The sequence below is a fragment of the Schistocerca gregaria genome, chromosome 11 (genome assembly GCF_023897955.1).
Source record: "Schistocerca gregaria isolate iqSchGreg1 chromosome 11, iqSchGreg1.2, whole genome shotgun sequence".
Lineage (NCBI taxonomy): Eukaryota > Metazoa > Arthropoda > Insecta > Orthoptera > Acrididae > Schistocerca > Schistocerca gregaria.
The window spans coordinates 54,644,054-54,664,293 of NC_064930.1; the positions used below are offsets into that span (position 1 = coordinate 54,644,054).

Here is a 20,240-nt window from a genome sequence, read left to right on the forward strand (position 1 = left end):
TGCGAGTTGAGTTTGCATGAATGTGTGTGTGTGTTGAATTAAGATTAATGTATTTTGCCTACAGGCTTACTTATTTAGTAATGTTTTCGTTGTGCCTGTCTATGACTGAGCATCTCCACTATGTGGTGAGTAGCAACCTACCATTTTCATAATACTGTCAAGTTCTTCGTAAATTTTACTCAATTTTGTGATCTCTGAAATAACATCACATAACCTCCCAACCCACGAAGTTTCATTTCAGCTCCTTGGCCCCTTGTGGGTAGTTCACTTTCTTTATCAGGCAGCTTATGTTTAAATAACAACCACCCGGAAAGTGTGAGTTGATTTGCCTGCAGTTTAACTGTTGCCATTGCTGGCTGTGAACAGATGTATTGATTTCTAGGCACATTTTCATTCAGTTATGTTTGTGTTGGAAGTAACAGAAAAATGTAGCTGCAAATTTATTTATTATATTATAAACATAATTAGTGCTTAACAAAAACAGTGTTCTTTCCATTAAACTGTTAGAATGTAATAATGGCTGCAAACAGAAGATATCACAAAATCACTTACTACTATCATGAACAGTAGACACCAACAGGTTTTAGAGATATTGTGACTCGTATTGCAATCTGATACATTTTGTAGCTCCAAGTGCAGCAGGCAAACAAAACTAATTAATGTCACTCTGCCGAATGTCAGTCGACCTCGCAGTATCGAACATCTGACAACCTGTCACTCTCGCTGCACAGGTGAACACGAGCGTATGGCTGTCACCCGGTACGAAAGATTGCAGTTTGTTTGAGTAACCATGCCTGCCGGTCTGAGAATTCCCAACTACGACTGATACCCGTGCTGGGAGCGCTGCAGTACAGGCGTGGGACTCTACGACAGATTCTTGGTGTGGTGCCCACGGGCCCGCTTGCACAGTCGCGCCCTCTCGATATCCACGTCAGGGTAGTGCTTCCTCACAGCTTCGACATCCATATCCGGGAAGCGCTTGAACAGATGAGCCACGTGGTTGAAATCCCTCCTGCAACATAAGGTAGAAAGACAGATGTTAGAAACTTTACAGTCACAGAGATGCTGTGTGCCCATTGTGAGGTTTAGCTGTTACAATGAGAAATAAGTTAACTATTTAATACTATAGTGTCGTGCAACTAACGAGGCAGCTGCATGATAGCTTATGCACAGAGGCAGAGGCAGAGAGAGAGAGAGAGAGAGAGAGAGAGAGAGAGAGAGAGAATAATTTGCAGAGTCATCAGTGCACGCTCTGTATCCATCCCACACCTCACTCCCTTTGTTTGCCATGGTTAAGTGGCATACAGGCATGGTAAAATGACACTACTGGCTGGATGGGACGATACTCCTTGCCTCTATCGCCCCACTACCAACCTTTTTAAGTGCACAACACTATGAGGTTTAGTGAAGTATACAACATCTGCATTTTTGTAATCTAGTAAACGCCGAATTGTTTGAAGAACTGAACTTCCATGTATCAAACAGCTTCAATCATGTACTTACTCCACAAATGATTTAAGTATTTGCCTTTAAGCACGTAAACAAGAAAAAGTTAAGGAAAGGGTTGATTTTGCTTTAAGTTTATTGGAAGTAGCAAAGTGCTCTCATTTTCAAATGCTGGGAGAACAAAATCAGTTACATTGTCTACAGACAAACACAGTTACTGATTGCAATACTTGTCTTATTGTGTTACACTTTTTAACATAATCTTATCTCCCTTAATAAGCAGGTTAGGAAAGCATTTTAAACAAAGTCAACAATTATGCAAATTACTGAAATCGCATTTTTGTTGCTCCTATACTGCACCTGGTACCTGGTTTCAGAAAAGCATTTTAGTAATATACTGTACTTTTTTAGAAACATGATTCAGTATCATATTTTGGAGTTGCGGCTGATAGACAATTAGCATTTGTGGATATAAATAAGAATTATTTGTCTCATTAGAAGTCAAAACATAATTCTGCAAGTTATTTTTTGAGCAATAATTACACATCAGTAATGCGTAGTTCATTGTTTAAGGTGAAGATTGTGTAATCTTTTACATAAAACAAGATTCTAAGGAAAAACATATTATGTAGAGTTAGAAATACCCAGATAGTCACTTTGTATGTGCGGACTCAAAACTGAAGTTAGACTAAAATTATTTGACAGTTGACATTTGTCACTTACAATTACAATGGTGCCAAATCGGCTGTCGCTCGGTTAAAGGCGACACACGAACGTGGCAGGTCACTTCTAATCTCAGAAGTGGAGGAGTGCTGTTCGTGTAACGTGGAACAAAGTCAGTAGCACCTAACATCAGGTATGGCAGGAACACAAGAATATCTGCCCACAGTTGCTTTTATGTGACCAACAACCAAACTACAGTAGATGCTGCATTTTATAGCCCTGCATTTATCCTTGTGTCCTAATCTAAGTACAATCTCATGATGTGCAAAGTATCCTACAGCCAAACAATTAATCACTCTTGTTTTGTCTGTACCAATAGTTCGAAGCAGATCTGTATGAGCAAACAAAAGACAGCAAAATTTCAGTTTTATCATTAAAGTGAACTGTAAGTTCTTCCTTTCATTGGTTACCTGAAACTACCCTCATGCTGGCTACAGGAGTTGACACTAGACTGACCGATGAGCGTTCTTGGTTGGCACCTGATTAAAAGTTAGAAGTGAGAGCGGCACATTCCAAATGAAAAGAGAATGATAGGAAGAAAAAATAAGAGCAAATAAAAAAGTCAATCCAATGATGAAAATGGTGGAACAAAAGTTGAAAAATAAAAAATTACCTTTAAACCATTTAACTGAAAATAATAATTAATGGAGACAATTTGATAAAGATGTACAAATAATAGAATATTATAGCACCTGAGTAGATATGAACCCTCAACCTCCTGCACGTGAGGATGATGACTTCACCACTGCACTATGACATCACTTGTCATTGTTGTGTCATTAATTTCCATATAAAACCAGTGGCGACAATGATTTGCTGCCTTCAAACAGGCTTCGTGGCATGTAGTACTGTAGGCCAATGTCTGTGACAATAATAACCAAATACTTGATGCCAAATTTCATTTCGTGGGAAAAAATTCAGCAGTGTCCAGCTAATGCCACGTACGAAATGTGCGTCTTCTGTTCCTGTTGTTTTATGTGAGTCGCTTTTGGGGTGTTTATTGTGTCTAACAAAACAAGAAATAAAAGGGCCAGACCCAGGACGTGGAACGTTAGCATGTTGAGAACAGCCACACGAGGAATTTGAAGTGAGCTGACCATTTGTCACGGCAAACAGTTTAGGTGTGACATCGAGTGCTCCAATTGGAGGAAGACAGTTCTGGCACACTAAATGTAACTGTCGAGTAATTTTAATGAGACTATAGTGAAGAAATTGCTAATGTATGATTAAGAAGATCTTACTCAACTGATTTTCCAAGAAGAATCAGTCAGTGCAGTTTGTGGAGAAAGCTCACATGAGCAGGGTGACTTTGCTAAATGGGGGCAAACAACCCAAAATGATCCCCGAACTGGAAAAGAAGCTAAAAAGGTCATATGGAGACATGGCTGGAAATGAATTCCAAAGGAGATACACACACTTGAAGGTGGAGATACCGAACTTTGAGGGTGTAGGTTTCAATGTTTGAAAACACACACACGAGAACACACTCGGCAAGTGAGAATGTTGTGCCTATACTAGTGTTTTATGAGGGGGGATCATAAAATAATGGAGAATAACTTTTTTTCCTCCCCTGGTACTGCAGCTGGCATGTTGAAATTTCACCATGATATAGTTTGAAGTCTGTGTGATGAACTGACGACAAAACAGTCCCTGTCAGTAGCTGGTAAGGCCAGCACACACTAAGTGACGGATACGGTGGCAGCTGCCACAGAGAATGTTGCACATGGTCATCTGACTTAGCCTGTGTTGGCGGGCCACCTGACTGGTGACTATACCGGGATCACAGTCAAAGATCACCACTCTTCAAGTGGGAGTACACCCCCTGGAATGAATTTCCAGCCTGATGTCTGTATGATCCTTTTTGCTCCTTATTCTCTCGGGGACCGTTTCCTACATATGGTTTTCGTAAGAAAGCATAAAATTTATTAAATGTCAAGATATGATTCAATCAAGTGAGAAAGTAGAAAAATGTTAATAATAAACCTCATGAAGTAACTTAAAGGAGTAAAATTTATTGTAGCTCAACTCCTTAAGAATGTAAAGCTATTAGTTAATTGTCAATATATCATAAATAATGTGGCAGAGATGCTGTCTTATTTTTGTCTTCGTCAACATGTTAAGATTGTTAGCATGGGTGTGCAAAACAATCACATTTTGAAAATAACTGACCCATGGTCCAACAGAGTATTTATTGAGATAATTAATGAATATTATCTTTTAAAGAGATTCAGGAATGGAAAATAATATAAGAATTAAAAATGGATTTACATCCTGAATTGGAGCAAACCATACCACCCCAGCAGAGTGCCACGTATCCCGATGTGTTCTTACTGAAAAATCAGACTCGTGACAGAGAATATTAAAATAAGTGGTTATAGAGGATACCACACATACTATGTGGTTTTGTTGTTTTATTTGCATATGCAGAACCGTGCCAAGGAATGACACACGGCTTCAAGATAGGATGGTGATTGTGGAAACTTCACAGCAGTAAGTATCTGTGAATGCAAATATAGACGCTTGTAGCACCACAGGCCTACTCTGGAGAAGTCTGAAGTCCTAAGCAACAGTTGTGATGTTTACTCAGACAAATGTAATGTTAATCACTTGTCACACAGATTCTTTCACCCTTTGGATAGACTTCTATGTGGAGCCTTTGGGTTGAATGTTATCATTTGACAGAAGATTGATATCATCCAGTTGATGTATATGTTTATGAACAATGTACAGCTTATACGAAAGGTGTCTGTATATTCTTCAAGAGCAGTAGAGTAACAACATTACATTTCCTTAAAGTAATAACTGCACAAAGAGGAGACAAAGTCTATCCTAGTTGCATACGAGGCCACATTTGAGTGGCTAAATAGCGATGTAAAACGGTATTAAATCTTCATAAATTAAATCACATCCAACAAAAATCAAGAAACCACAACATATGTATCTGGAAATATTTTACTGATTTGGGTTTTTTATGTATTAAGTAATTTGCATTCATACTGTGGATGGCAGATTTAAGCCCATATTGTGGTAGCACTTTACACATCACTTATAGAGTACAACCTCACTAATCCGGCCTCTCATGATCTGACTCCCTGCTTAGTCCAACCATCCCATTCCCGGTGTTTGTTAGGACTTGTTTACGATTCATCATCTGCGATACGGATCAATAGGAAGTTGACCGTCAATAGGTATAGTAGTTTGATCAGTTTTAATACGTAATAACTTGTTCCTAACTCAGTCAATAAGTTTATAGTACACTCTTTTGTTTTAGAAGTTAGTAACAGTCTTCTTCTCACTTACTAACGTGCATAAAACTAATTTATGGCATCAACTAAACTTAAGCATGTGAGGATGTGTCTAGCAGAGAAACTGAAGGTGCTTATTTCAGATCCCCCCTATTCTCCAGAATTGGCTCCCAAGGACTACTATTTGTTCCCCAATTTGAAGAAATGGCTGGCAGGACAAAGATTTTATTCAAACAAGGAGGTGATTGTAGCAACTAATAGCTATTTTGCAGACCTGGACAATTCCTATTATTCGGAAGGAATCGACAAATTAGAACAGTGTTGGACGAAGTGTATAACTCTAAAAGGAGACTATGTCAAAAAAGTTTACCCCAAACACGTAAGTCGTTCTTATCTTTGGGCGGACTTTTCAAACGCACCTCGTATATTAATGCCCTTGCAGACAATATCAATAGTGAAATCAGGTTTTGCACATTATACAGTTATACAGTTATTTATAATGAAGAACTATCTGAAGAAGGAAGCTGCATAATTCACTCAGATTTTTATGATTCCAGAGAGGTGCAAAAATCGGCAACTTGCTTTAAATGTTTAGAAATGTAAAATTTTGCACTTCACAAAATGAAAAAACGTACTGTCCTATGGCTATATCAATGAGCTACTGTTGTAATCGGCCAACTTATACAAATAACTGGCTGTAACATTTGTACGAATATGAAATGGAATGATCATATAGTATCAGTCATGGGCAAAGCAAGTGGTAGAATTCATTTATAGGTAGAATACTGGGAAAATGCAATCAGTCTGCACAGGAGATTGCTTACAAATCACTTGTGCAACTGGTTCTAGAATACTGCTCAAACATGTGGACCCTTACCACATAGTATGAAAAGGAGATACTGAATGTATACAGAGAAGGGCAGCACGAATGGTCACAGGTTTGTTTAATCCATGAGAGAGAGTCACAGAGATACTGAAGGAACTGAACTGGAAGACTCTTTAAGATACATGTAAACTATACGAAGAAAATATATTAACAAAGTTTCAAAAAACCAGCCTTAAATGATTACTCTAGGAATACACTGCAATCACCTACATATTGCTCATGTAGGGATCGGGAAGATAAGATTAGAATAATTACTGTACGCACAGAGGCATTCGAACAATCATTCTTCTGCACTCCATATGTGAATGGAATGGGAAAAAAACCTTAATAATAACTGGTACAATGGGATGTATCCTCTGCTGTGCACATAGTGGTTTGCAGAGTATAGATGTAGATGTAGACATAGGAATATATGGTTCTGTCCTACTTGCCAAAGTTTTAAAATTCACAGATGACATGCCAAAAAGTTATAGAAAACCACATCTACATCTAAACCCCGCAAAAAAACTGAAGTGCATGGCACAGGGACCTTCCCATTGTACCAGTTATTAGGGTTCTTTCCCCTTTCCATTCAGGACAGACTGCTTGAATGCTGTAATTAGTGTAATCTCACCTTCACGATCCTTACACGAGAGAGATGCAGACGGTCGTGTGTGTTCCTTGATGTCTCACTGAAGTCGGTTCTTTCATATGTTTTCACATCCACCACCAACAACTATGCCTCTGTCTTCATTTATGTAAATCTTTTAGCTTTAAGAATGCAGTGCCACGTTTTAATACAGAGTGTACATAAAGTCCGAGAACACTTTCAATTATTTATTGCGCAAGAACTAAACATTGAGCAGATGTCATACACACTGCATTTTGAAGAGAAACTCTGAAAGTTTTTTTGCAAACATTTGATATGGGAACCACAAGTGACCCAGCAGACGTCAATACGGTAATCGAATTCGTGCTGTACCCGTCCCAGCACGGCGTCGTCGACTGTGGCAGTCGCTTCCCGTCATCATTGAGCTTCTGCACCAGCTCCAATTTGAATGGTTCCACAAACAGCTTCCATCACAGGACTTTCCACGCTGTTACTAGAGCCATTTTGAGTTCACAGGAGGCACGACACGCCGATTTCCTTTGACTCCTTACTAATGTCTCTCGTACACGCCCCACATTCACTTTACTCGTACTGGGACATCCGCTTCTTTTTGCCGGGCAGCGAATTTGTTGTGCCAGTGGTAAATGGCCTTGCTTGTCGATGGCTTCTTGCCGTACTTGGTTCTAAACATACGTCGAACAGCTGTAGCACACCTGTTTTAATCGAAGTCCGACACACAGAAAGCTCACTCTGCACCTGAACTCGCCATGTTGGCGACTAGCGCTGACTATTGGAAAATTACCAAACTACACTGTGGCGGTATACATGAAAAAAAACTTTCAGGGTTGCTCTTCAAAATGGCATACAGTAAAACCGCATATTAACGAACCCGCTTTTAAGGAAATCCCACTTTTAAGGAATACTTTCGTTGGTCCCAGCGATAACGCCAACAAAACAATGTTCCTGAAATTTGCTTTTAACAAATCGCGCTTTCTTTTAAATCCTGCTTTTAAGGAATAAGTGTGTTACAACTCGCAAATTAAAATAAGGTCTGCAGCTGCACTAATTGTTTTCAGACAATAAATCGTAATGTTAGGCTTTGATCATTTGCATTCTCAAAATCAATGTCCGTGTTAGCGTTCGGATATTGGTCTCATATCAATAGTTGTGAAGTTATCAAGATTGGAGAACGTTAAACTGATCATTTGTAAACACAATTCTTCAGCACTAACCCGATCCAGCTATAAAGTCAAAGCATTAAGCGTATACTGTAGTTGTGTAATCTCCTTACGTGTAATATGGCCAGCAAACAACGAAAACTGACGATACAGCGGAAACTAACAATTATTTGGGATTTCGAAGAGAATCGCAATACCTGTATGAAATTATGAGACACAGCAAAGAAGTACAATTTGGCGCCATCATCTTTGTGTGAAATAATAAAAAATAAGGAGGCTTTATTAAATTTAGAAACACACAGTTCATGTTCATCAAAAAGGAAGAATACTTGTGAGTCGTCTTTCAAAGCCGTAGAAACTGCGCTTTTAGACTGGCTTTGGGGAAGGGAATAAGAGTTTCCATAGATGGGAATGTGTTGCGTGAGAAGGTGCGAGAAATTGCACTGAGAATGGGATATGAGAACTTCAGTGCATCTAACGGCTGGCTAGACAGTTTTAAAAAACATTACAATCTCTCAACCCAAAATTTAAGTGAAGAAAGTGCATCTGTGGACAATGAAAGTGTGGAGAATGTTCACTGTATTTTTGTATGCAGCAAAAGGTGAGTTTGTGATTATGGAGGATTTATATGGCTTAAATAGCCTAGTTCCAATTTTGATTTTGGAACACTTATTTGGTGCATTTTGACCTAAATCCTTATTTAAGGAAAACCCTATTTTAAGGAACAAATTTTTTGGTCCCCTGAGATTTGTTAAAAAGGGGTTTTACTGTATGTATGATATCTTTACAATGTTTAATTCTTGTGCAATAAATAATTGCTTATTCTCTGTAAAAATATGGAGAGTGGAAATTATTTGAGAGTTATAAAGTGGACTGTAATTGTGCAGTTTCTTGTATTCTGCTAATAAAAAGTGAGTGGCATACTGTTTAAACAAATCAATTCACAATTTAATTATTTATGCACAACCAGTTCCTCGCTGACAGTTTGTTTCAGCCTCAAGATAATGGACTCGTGACCTACGTGCTGTTTTCTGTGAGGGGATAAAAACTATAGAAGACTGCAGGTTGGTGAACATTATTCAGAACTTAGCAATATAATGAAAAGGATAGTTGCCAGTTCAGCGACTCAGCATCTCCACGATATGGTGAGTAGCAACTATCCGTTTCATTACACTGTTACATTCCATCCTGAATTTTGCATTGTTTTATGAAAAACTTATGCATTCCACTCAGGACTGTGGAAACAAATAGACACCTTGTGCGTACTGCAGTCTTAGTACAAATGAAGTCAGTGACGTGTCATCTGTGGTAACACAGGGGAGGTATCGAGGAAGGAAATTTTCAAGGGAATAGATTTATCACACACACATAAATCCCTCTGGCTACATCTCCCTCTCTTTCACTTTCCATAAGAGAGAGAAAAATGCAGACAGTGTGCGTAAATCATGAGAAATGTTTCCCACCACTGTGGACAAAGACCCACCTGTCACTCAAAAATTGGACCAGTTTTGTACGACAACGAACCACAGACCTCTCGATATCTGTATCGATATCGATATCTGGTGCTCCCTTCTGCTGCCAACTTTAGAATTATTTACAAAGAAGTAGCTGGAAGCTCCAGAGGAAGAATTCAATAAATCTAAACCAGAGGGACAAATATGTGTGGGGAAACATTCTGAAGAATGTTCGTATTCCAGTAAGCTGCAGTCTGCTACAACTTTTTACCCATAATATTGCTGCTACAGACACTCCAACTGTGATTACAATGTACTTCTGTTGTATTTAGCTGAATCTTGACTTTCTTACAGACTAATCTCACGACAAAAAAGTATCCGACACAGGTTTCCAAGCTTTGTTCAAAGAAAAAGCAGCATTTACTGGCAAAACATGCTGGTATTGCCCTTACTGCAACGTACCTCTCTGCATATCAGAACGGTTCAGATTTTTCCATGTAAAAGTTGACCACATGTGAGATTGCTTGGGAACTTGCCACATACTCTTTTTTATGGTAATATAATTAAATTTTCTGTTATTATTGTAAAATTTGCAATTTATCACATAATTAAAATTGATACGAAAAATAAACCTAGAAGTTTGGTATCTTTCAGTGTGAATTACCTTTTGAGATATATCATGCACAACTGTGTTAGTAACATTTTAAATAATGGCATACATGACTGGTTCTCAGGGCTGGAAGTTTTTCTGAGTGGGTGGACCTCAAAATATTAAGAAGAAACTATGTTTCAAACTTGTTGCAAATAGAGCAAGAAACATGTCTGCCTGAAATATATATTAGGTTGGCGCATAAGATTGTAACATTCTTCCACAAGTTTAATAAACACAACAGGTACACACATTAGACTCTTTGGTCATCAATAATATATTCTGGAATGAGATTTTCACTTTGCAGTGGAGTGTGCACTGATATGAAACTTCCTGGCAGATTAAACCTGTGTGCCAGACCGAGACTCGAACTCGGGACCTTTGCCTTTCGCAGGCAAGCGGTAAAGCACTTGCCCATGAAAGGCACAGGTCCCGAGTTCGAGTCTCGGTCCGGCACACAGTTTTAATCTGCCAGGAAGTTTAATAATGTATTCTTCTTAACTTCTTACAATGATCTGCTGGGGTAACTTTTCCATTCAGGTGTAGAACTCATCGAGTGACGTTTTGAGCTCATTTTCGTCCAGAAACGAAGTTCCTCGAAAGTCATTTGACAGAAAAGGTGAAAATCTACGGGTCCAAGATCAGGTAATTAAGGTTGGTGCAGAATTACTTCCCAACACAATTCCTGTATAGTTTCTTTGACAACCTAGCAGAATGTCGGCAGGTGTTATTGTGGAGTAGCATCACTTCACGCAATCTTCCTGGCCACTGTTCGCAATGGTTACACTTCAGGGAACGAATCGTAGTACACCACACTGTTGCCGTTCCACCAGATGCATTACCTTATCTTTTGTGGATGTGTAAGATTTCTGCACAGGGAGTTGTGGCTTTGTTTGGGCTTGACCATTCTTGTCTTTCCCTTATGTTAACATAAAATCACCACATAAAGACACCCTTTCTTGCCACCGGTAACAATACAGAATTGAAATAGTTGGTATTGTTCATGACCCAATTGATGATGAGCAAGAATATGGCCAACTGCTAATTTTTGTGATTTCAGCTAAGAGTGTGCAGTACCTGTATACCAGATTTCTGAACCTTCCTCATTGCATTCAAGTGTCACACAATGGTGGAATGTTCACATCAAATTTGCAATGTCTCGAGTACAAAGACGTGAATCATTGCGGATTAATGCTTTTAAATGATATTCGGTGGTTCATGGTGTGGGTTCCTGTAGTCATGTCCTAGTTCATGTACCATGGGCAACGTATGAGTGGCCAAGTAAGTGGTCCCGACAGTCGGGATACCAGTTACTTTGGAATAAGGCTCGGCATCTCGGACATATTCTGAGTCGTGGTCACCTGTGTGCTCATACGACGAAGACTACCAAATCCACCGGTTAGTCCCTCAACCGTTAGGGGTAATACCCAATGGGACTCGGGGCAAGTAAGGCTAGCAAACTGCTTCCCTGGTACTTTAAATATGATGCTGGCAACAATCACAGCAAAATGCCTCGGACCTTTGGAGGTGACTGAGTCCCACCTCTAACTGACAAACCAGGGACTCCTAAGATACGACTTGGCAAACAAATGGTAATGAGATGGGGAGCTATTAATATCAATGGGGGCTACTCTGGGAAGAAGGTAGAGCTGGCAGAAGCTGCAAGTAAGATGGCACTGGACGTTTCAGCTGTTAGTGACATTGGGGTAAGGGGTGAGAAAGAACATTCACCAGTATACTTGGGAAGGCAGGGGAACCAGATCTGTCACTGACTATATAATAACAGATCAGGAATTCAGGAAGGCTGTGAGGGACACACGTGTATTCAGGGGATTCTTTGTTGACACTGATCATTATTTAATCTGCAGTGAAATTGGGATTGTGAGGCTGAAGGTGCAAGAGGTCAGGTCGATATGTAGGAGGATAAGAGTGGAGAAACTTCAGGATAAGGAAGTCAGGCACAAGTACATAACAGTGATCTCAGAAAGGTACCAGTTAGTTGAATGTAGTCAATTAGTCATTGGAAAAGGAATGGACAAGGTACAGGGACACAGTACTAGAAGTGGCTAAAGAATGTCTTGGAACAGTATTGTGTAAAGGTAGTATGAAGCAAACAGCTTGGTGGAATGGCACAATCAAGGCAGCCTGTAAAAGGAAAAAGAAGGCGTATCAAAAATGGCTACATACTAGAACTCAGGTAGACAGAGAAAGTTATGTTGAAGAAAGAAACAAAGCCAAACAGATAATTGCAGCATCCAAGAAGAAATCTTGGGAAGACTTTGGAAACAAGTTGGAGATTCTGGGTCAAGCTGCTGGAAAACCATTCTGGAGTGTAATTAGCAGTCTTCGAAAGGGAAGTAAAAAGGAAATGACAAGTACTTTGGACAGGTCAGGAAAACTGCTGGTGAATCCTGTGGATGCCTTGGACAGATGGAGGGGATATTTTGAAGAGTTGCTCAATGTAGGTGAAAATACGATCAGTAATGTTTCAGATTTCGAGGTAGACTGCGATAGGAATGATGATGGAAATAGGATCACATTTGAGGAAATGGAGAAAATGGTCAATAGATTGCAGTGCAATAAAGCAGCTGGGGTGGATGAAATTAAGTTGGAACTCATCAAATACAGTGGAATGTCAGGTCTTAAATGGCTACATAGGATAATTGAATTGGCCTGGGAGTTGGGACAGGTTCCATCAGACTGGACAAAAGCAGTAATCACACCAATCTTTACACATGGAAACAGAAAAGATTGTAACAATTACAGAGGTATCTATTTATCAGCGGTGTGGGTAAAATCTTCTCAGGTATTGTTGAAAGGGAAGTGCGAGTATTAGTTGAGGACCAATTGGATGAAAATCAGTGTGGGTTTAGGCCTCTTAGAGGTTGTCAGGACCAGATCTTTAGCTTACGGCAAATAATGGAGAAGTGTTATGAGCGGAACAGGGAATTGTATCTATGCTTTATAGATCTAGAAAAGGCATATGACCGGGTTCCTGGGAGGAAGTTATTGTCTGTTCTACGAGATTATGGAATAGGAGGCAAACTTTTGCAAGCAATTAAAGGTCTTTACATTGATAGTCAGGCAGCAGTTAAGAGTTGACAGTAAATTGAGTTCATGGTTCAGAGTAGTTTCAGGGGTAAGACAAGGCTGCAACCTGTCTCCACAGTTGTTCATATTATTTATGGATCATATGTTGAAAACATTAGCCTGGCTGGGTGAGATTAAGATATGTGAACACAAAATAAGAAGTGTTGCATATGCGGATGACTTAGTTGTGATGGCAGATTCGACTGAAAGTTTGCAAAGTAATATTTCAGAGCTACTGTAGATCAGAAATGTAAGGACTATGGTATGAAGATTAGCATCTCCAAAACGAAAGTAATGTCAGTAGGAAAGAGATATAAACGGATTGAGTGCCAAACAGGAGGAACAAAGTTAGAACAGGTGGACGGTTTCAAGTAGTTAGGATGCATATTCTCACAGGATGGTAACATAGTGAAAGAACTGGAAGTGAGGTGTAGCAAAGCTAATGCAGTGAGCACTCAGCTACGATCTACTCTCTTCTGCAAGAAGGAAGTCTGTACCAAGACTAAGTTATCTGTGCACCGTTCAATCTTTCGACCAACTTTGTTGTATGGGAGCGAAAGCTGGCTGGATTCAGGTTACCTTATCAACAAGGTTGAGGTTACGGATATGGAAGTAGCTACGATGATTGCAGGTACTAGCAGATAGGAACAATGGCAGGAGGGTGTCCACAATGAGGAAATCAAAGAAAAACTGGGAATGAACTCTACAGATGTAGCAGTCAGGGCGAAGAAGCTCAGATGGTGGGGTCATGTTACATGCATGGGAGAAGCAAGGTTACCCAAGAGACTCATGGGTTTAGCAGTAGAGGGTAGGAGGAGTCGGGGCAGACCAAGGTGAAGGTACCTGGATTTGGTTAAGAATGATTTTGAAGTAATAGGTTTAACATCAGAAGAGGTACCAATGTTAGCACTGAATAGGGGATCGTGGAGGAATTTTGTAAGGGGGCTATGCTCCAGACTGAACACTGAAAGGCATAATCAGTCTTAAATAATGGTGGTGATGGTGATGATGATGATGATGAATGATATTCGTCAAACTTTGAAGGTATTCCTGAATGCGGTAAGTCACTAATGTCAAAACAATCCTCCTTAAAATCAGAAAACCATTTTATTTCCGTGCTCTGTCCAATAGCATTATCTCCGTACATGGCGCGAATGTTTCTGGCTGCCTCTGCTGCCGTCACCCCTCTACTGACCTCAAACAGGAGACTGTGTTGGAAACGTTCCGATTTCTCCACTTGGCACTCCATTTTCTAATGTCCACAGCTCCACTCACTACTTCTGAATGACAAAACGTAAACTCAGATAGCAACAGTGAACTAAAAATAAAAAATGACAACTGATAAATAAACCCACAGCAACCGGAAAACCAACATGCAAAACACTAAACTTATGTACCAACCTAATATTTCCAGTAGCAGCACAAATGCGGCTTTATAAAATCAGTATTAGCAGCAGAAATGTCTTAAATGCAAAACACCTGTCCCTGTACATCAGTAAAAGGACACCACACACGCTCTACTCTACTTTACGTACGTCCTCTGCTTCCTCTTGGCGAGCCACAGCCTCTCGCGGTAGCGGAGCAGGAACTTGCGCACTGCCTGGCCGCGGTGCACGTGGATGTAGTGCGTCTCCTGCCAGCGCCGGTTCATGAACCACGGGATGGGGTACTCCCTCTTGCGGTAGAAGAAACGCAGCCCTGTTAGAAAGGACCTGTATTATTTGGTGCTTTCTCTGACTACAGTCAAGCTCCTAGTTCGCAACTAGTACATCTTTACATATATAAATTGAAGTCACTTGCTCGCATCTGTCTGTATATACATCCTAATCTCAGGATGTATATGCGTACGGGAGAGGGGGGGGGGGGGGAGGAGGAGATCCTGGATTTTTTTTCCTAGTTAAATATACATTTTTTAAAGTGAAAATACACTCCACACCCCCCCCCCCCCCACCCCAGTGAAAGTAAATTTTTCATGTCTTTAAGTGATGATATACTTTTCAATCCCTTGAATGGTGAAGGTTTTGTACACCGGCATAGAATTTCCCAGCACTTTAGGAAACAAAACAGCAAACAACAATGCACTCTGGAGAGATATTTGATGTGCGGCAACATTTACACTACATATTTTCGTATTAGAAAAGGATAAACACAAATGTCACGAAATATAGCTCGGTTGCTTTGGAAGGACTGAAATCGAGATTGCGCTAAGTTTTTGTCAGCCCCTCATATCTCACATTACAGGATGTCGCCAGTGAATGACAGCAGATATTCAGCACGTGAGACACCTGATGTAGTCAGCCAATGGCAACATCACTGTTTAGCACGAACACGGTTTAAATTAACGCACTTACAGTAGAGGTACACGAAAAGCTATGCTTTCACATATAATATTCATCGTAAAACATTTTTTTGCTGTTTTTCAAGATGTGGTTAGGCAGGATCCTAACAGCACAGCTTAAACTGTAGCAGCTGAATATTTCTGATAAGCTTGATTATGAATGTCACTGCTGCCCACTGAACATTTCACAGGTTACCTGGCTTAATACATGTTCCATCTAGCACTTTCACTTTTCCATAGAATTATGTGTGAAATTGCTAAAGAACTCTCTTTGTTCTCTTTTTCGAGGATAATTATACTTTTTGCGATCGTTATACTGCACAATTTGTGATCTATGAACAAATCAAAAAATTGGAAAAACCAACGATGAAATTTCATCTTTTTTCGTTAACGTGCATTACTCTTTATGATATATCAAACACAAATGTGTCAGTAAAATTTTGTATAATGACACTGGCCCTCAGTGTTAAATTTTGAATGAGCGTACATTCTCACAAGCAACATAATTCATCCTCCATAAAAGGAAATTTATTTTTAAAGTACCTCTCCTCAAGCAACCATTCGCAATATTTTCTCGGAACTTGTTAGGAATGGAGACAGTTGCGATGTGATGCTCATCAAAAGCAGTTTGCTGTTATGAAGTATTGCAGGCACTTGTGTGTGCACTGTGTTTTGTTGTTGTAAAGAGCATGTTTTCCTTGCAACTGAAGTTTTATTTTGTATTATTCTCTTCTTTATAGTTTACTGCTGCAAAATTCTTTGAGTATCAGTTCTTGTAAGCCAAAATTACAAGAATTTAACTGCATGCTAAAACAATAAAAAATTCCTTGGGTGTCTACACACTGTGTATGGATTGTGATCCGGTTTTCACTAATAGATACACTGTTTAACAAGGAAAATTTTTGTATGTAATTTATAAGTATTTGATACAAATTATCTGAATTATGACGAGTCGAAGTTAAGTTTTGAAAATGATGCCACTGCCACTTAACAAACAGTCGCCATAACTTCAGAGCGTAGCAGTTCCTTGAGAATGCTTCAAGGGCGATCTAATTTACATCTGGTGTGGTCGTCTAGCAGCAGGGTGTGTAGCTGCAAACCAAACAGTTGTGGGATCCAATCCGAGCTGGCTCCCTTTTTTTCATTGCGAGTTTTAACACAGCATTCACATCTCAACAATGCAGAAATCTGCATTTCAAAATTGTCAGGTGTGAATTGAGGCTTACAATCTGAGATAATCAATCTGCATAGTAAAAAGAACATGCAAATCCAAAATATGTGGTGTTTTATTTTTAATGCTTGAAGTAAAACTTTGTCTGAAAAAGTACTTCAGCAACTGCATTTTCTTTCAGCAGCACAGCAGATGAATCAACTTTCAGCTGCCTCCCGTCTTTGAACCAAACCTAGACGCGGCACGATTCTTTGCGTGGCATGTTGAAGAAATCTACCGTAAAGAGTCCACGAGAAAGAATTACTGTAATGAGTCTCAACAATGCAGTGTCTACTAAGTTTCACAACAGGAGTGCTTTAAAATGTAGATCATGCATGTTTTTTTTCATTTTTCTGTCATTTCTTCCGCCAACTCTCTCTCTCTCTCTCTCTCTCTCTCTCTCTCTCACACACACACACACACACACACACACACACACAAACAAAAGATTTACACTGGTTTCATCATGACGTGATCCCACGACATGTCATTCTAAATGCCAGTTCAATACGTTACATGTAATATCCCTGCTTCCAGACAACTTTCCGTGTGCACTGCTTACATCAGATTAGTTATACAAAAATGATGACATACAGTTACTCAACACTGTTCTCCGAAATTTATTCATAACCTTACACGCTGACCAACAATAAAAATATGCTATGCCATGGAAGTCATCTGGCCACAAACACAATGCTGCCTGTGCAAAGCTGGTCACAGTTGCTAGTTTGGTATAAATTGAATAAGGTTGTCTTGTAAAGAGATGCAGGACAGAATTTCTGGAACTGAGGACATACGGGAAGCTCCTGCATGAGGTGGGTAATCTTCAACTTCAGCACAAGTCGAATGCTGTCATTTCTATTATTGAATAATCGTCCAAGCTTAAAGGTGGTGATAGACTTGGAGAACAGGTTTTGCTTACAAGCAGTAATCAAAGTTTTAATTACCACCTCACACAAATAATAGCTAGGCGGTTACATATTTGTTTGCTATTGGCAGGTATGTGACTCCAGTCCTGGTAAACTTCGAAATCCTCATGCCACAGTACCATAGCATGCTGCTATAAAAGCTAAAAGACAAGGGATGAGCCAAAACATTACGACCACTGCCCACTGCGTTGTTGAATACCTCCTGGTGGTTTTGCAGGCACGCGACACAGTAGGGAAAGAATATAAGTGCAAGACAGGCAAATGGGCAGTCACTACAGTGGAGATGTGAGCCACAAATGCGGAAATCCACTGATATAACTGGTTTTGACAAAAGGCCCACTGTTGTGGTGCTGTGGCTGGAAATGAGGACCTCTGAAACAGCAAAGCTGGTCGCCTGTCTGTGTACTACTGTCGTGAAGACCGACAGACATTGACTGAAGGACGGTGAAATATGCCGTACGGTACTGGACGACCCCGTCTCGTCACAAAAGGCAGTGGTCGGAGGATCCCCCATTGTGTAATCCGCGATAGGAAGCGATCTGTGGTAGATTTGATCACAGAGTACAATGCCGGTGCAGGCCCAATTGTTTCAGAGCATACCCTTTAAAGGCCACTGTCGAATACGGAGCTCCACATCAAATGATTGCTACGTGTACCTGTGTCCACCCAATGACATTGCCAGTTATGATCGTAGTGAGCACAGCACCACTGAGTTTTCACCGCAGATTGATAGAAACGTGTCACCTTAAAAAAAAAATCGCTTTTCTCGTTACACCAGATCGGTCGTCGGGGTCTTACGCACCGTTATCCAGACGAATACCTGCAAGAAACATGCTGCGAATCACAGAAGTATGCAAGTGAGGGCACAAGTATGCTACAGGGTACGAGTTGTGCTTCCGTGGGACCTGTGACAGTAATCGAAGGAATCACGTGAACATTACTGTGGACACCTGCACTAATTCGTACTTGAAATCTCCCCCTATGGCGATGACATCTTCCAGCAGTATAAATGTGTGTCGTGAGGTCATAATCGTACTACAGTGGTTCGAGGGGCACTGTAGTGAACTCGCATCGACGTCCCGGTCAGTGAATGTGCCCGACCTCTAATCACAGGAACACGTATCAATCACCAGCTGATCGCCTGTGGTTTGCGAGGACGTCTGGTGCCGCATACTTCTGGAATCCTGTCAAGGACTTGTAGAATCCACACCGAGCAGAGAGCAGAATCACTGCTGTGTTGCGATTGCATAGTGGACCGACACACTATTAAACAGATAATCATGTTTTTGCTCATCAGTGTACTTCTTATTACAATGGCACATATCCAGTACATGCTCTTGGGGGTTGGACCCCAGTTTTTCAGACAGGCCCTTCTAATGCTCATAATAGTATCTTTCGCATTGAAACATATATTCTTTACATGATGGGTCTACGATAGCGCTGCATCCACGATTGTCCTTAATACTTTATTCCCCCCCCCCCCCCCCCCTCCCCCCACCACCACCACCACCAATTGAGTCTTGTCAAGGAGCTGGAGACTCCTTTACGTACTTTGTGTAAACTTCATCGCAGAGAGTACTTTTTCTTGGGACTGACCCTTAGATCGTGTTTCAGTCCTAATCCACCTGCATATGCTAGTCTCAGTGCCACGCCCTTCTGCTAGTATAACCACAGATTCGAGGGTCGTATTGCTAAAATCCCCTCAATATCCAAAGAACAGTTTCCTTAAAGTCTATACCTTTTTCCACCTTGTGTAGTGTTGTTCCACACGATCTACCTGGTGGATATGCCTGCTGGTTACCTCAGTTAACCTCTTTCCCCTAACACGCACACTAAAGAGTTTTTCAAATGTCTTAAAAGAAAGGACAACAGCCTGGTAAGTCTCATATCCTTAGCCATGGTATCATTAGTTCTCCCTTTGGAAATGAAACAACTCCCACTGTCCTCCACACATTATAAATGATTCCTACTACTAGGCAGATCCTGAACACTCTACACGAGAATCTGCACTCAGGTGAGAGAAGTCACTTATATTCACATATACAGATGACGGTAGTATCGTGTGCACAAGGTGTAAAAGGGCAGTGCATTGACGGAGCTGTCATTTGTACCAGGTGATTTGTATGAAAAGGTTTCCAATAAGTCGGAATAAGACGCACGGGACATTCCATTCTGGAAATCGATAGCAAATTCAATATTCCGAGATACACAGTGTCGAGAGTTTGCCAAGAATATGAGACTTCAGCATTACCTGTCATCACAGACAACGCAGGTGAACAGCCTTCAATTAATGCACAGCAGCATTCACTTAGAGATGTCAAGTGTTAACAGACACGCAATGGTATGTGAAATAACCACACAAATCAATGTGAGACATACGACAAACATATCCGTTAAGACAGTGCTGTGAAATTCGTCATTAATGGGCTACGGCAGCAGACGACTGACGCGAGTGCTTTTACTAGAAGCACATCACCTGCAGTGCCGCTCCCGGGTTCGTGAT

The 20,240-nt window shown here is 40.4% G+C and overlaps 1 protein-coding gene across 2 annotated transcripts in view; it reads right to left on the reverse strand.

Moving 5' to 3' along the window:
* Positions 1 to 429: 429 nt before the first annotated feature.
* LOC126295185 (39S ribosomal protein L47, mitochondrial) overlaps positions 430 to 20,240 on the reverse strand; it is a 40,378-nt gene continuing 20,567 nt past the window's right edge. For both annotated transcript variants that reach the window (XM_049987490.1, XM_049987491.1), the window contains exons 5-6: positions 14,796 to 14,958; positions 430 to 1,012 (exon numbers count right to left, since the gene is read on the reverse strand). In XM_049987490.1, the coding sequence (XP_049843447.1) occupies positions 865 to 1,012; positions 14,796 to 14,958 (311 nt within the window). In that variant the 3' untranslated portion in view covers positions 430 to 864. The remainder of the gene's footprint in view (positions 1,013 to 14,795; positions 14,959 to 20,240) is intronic.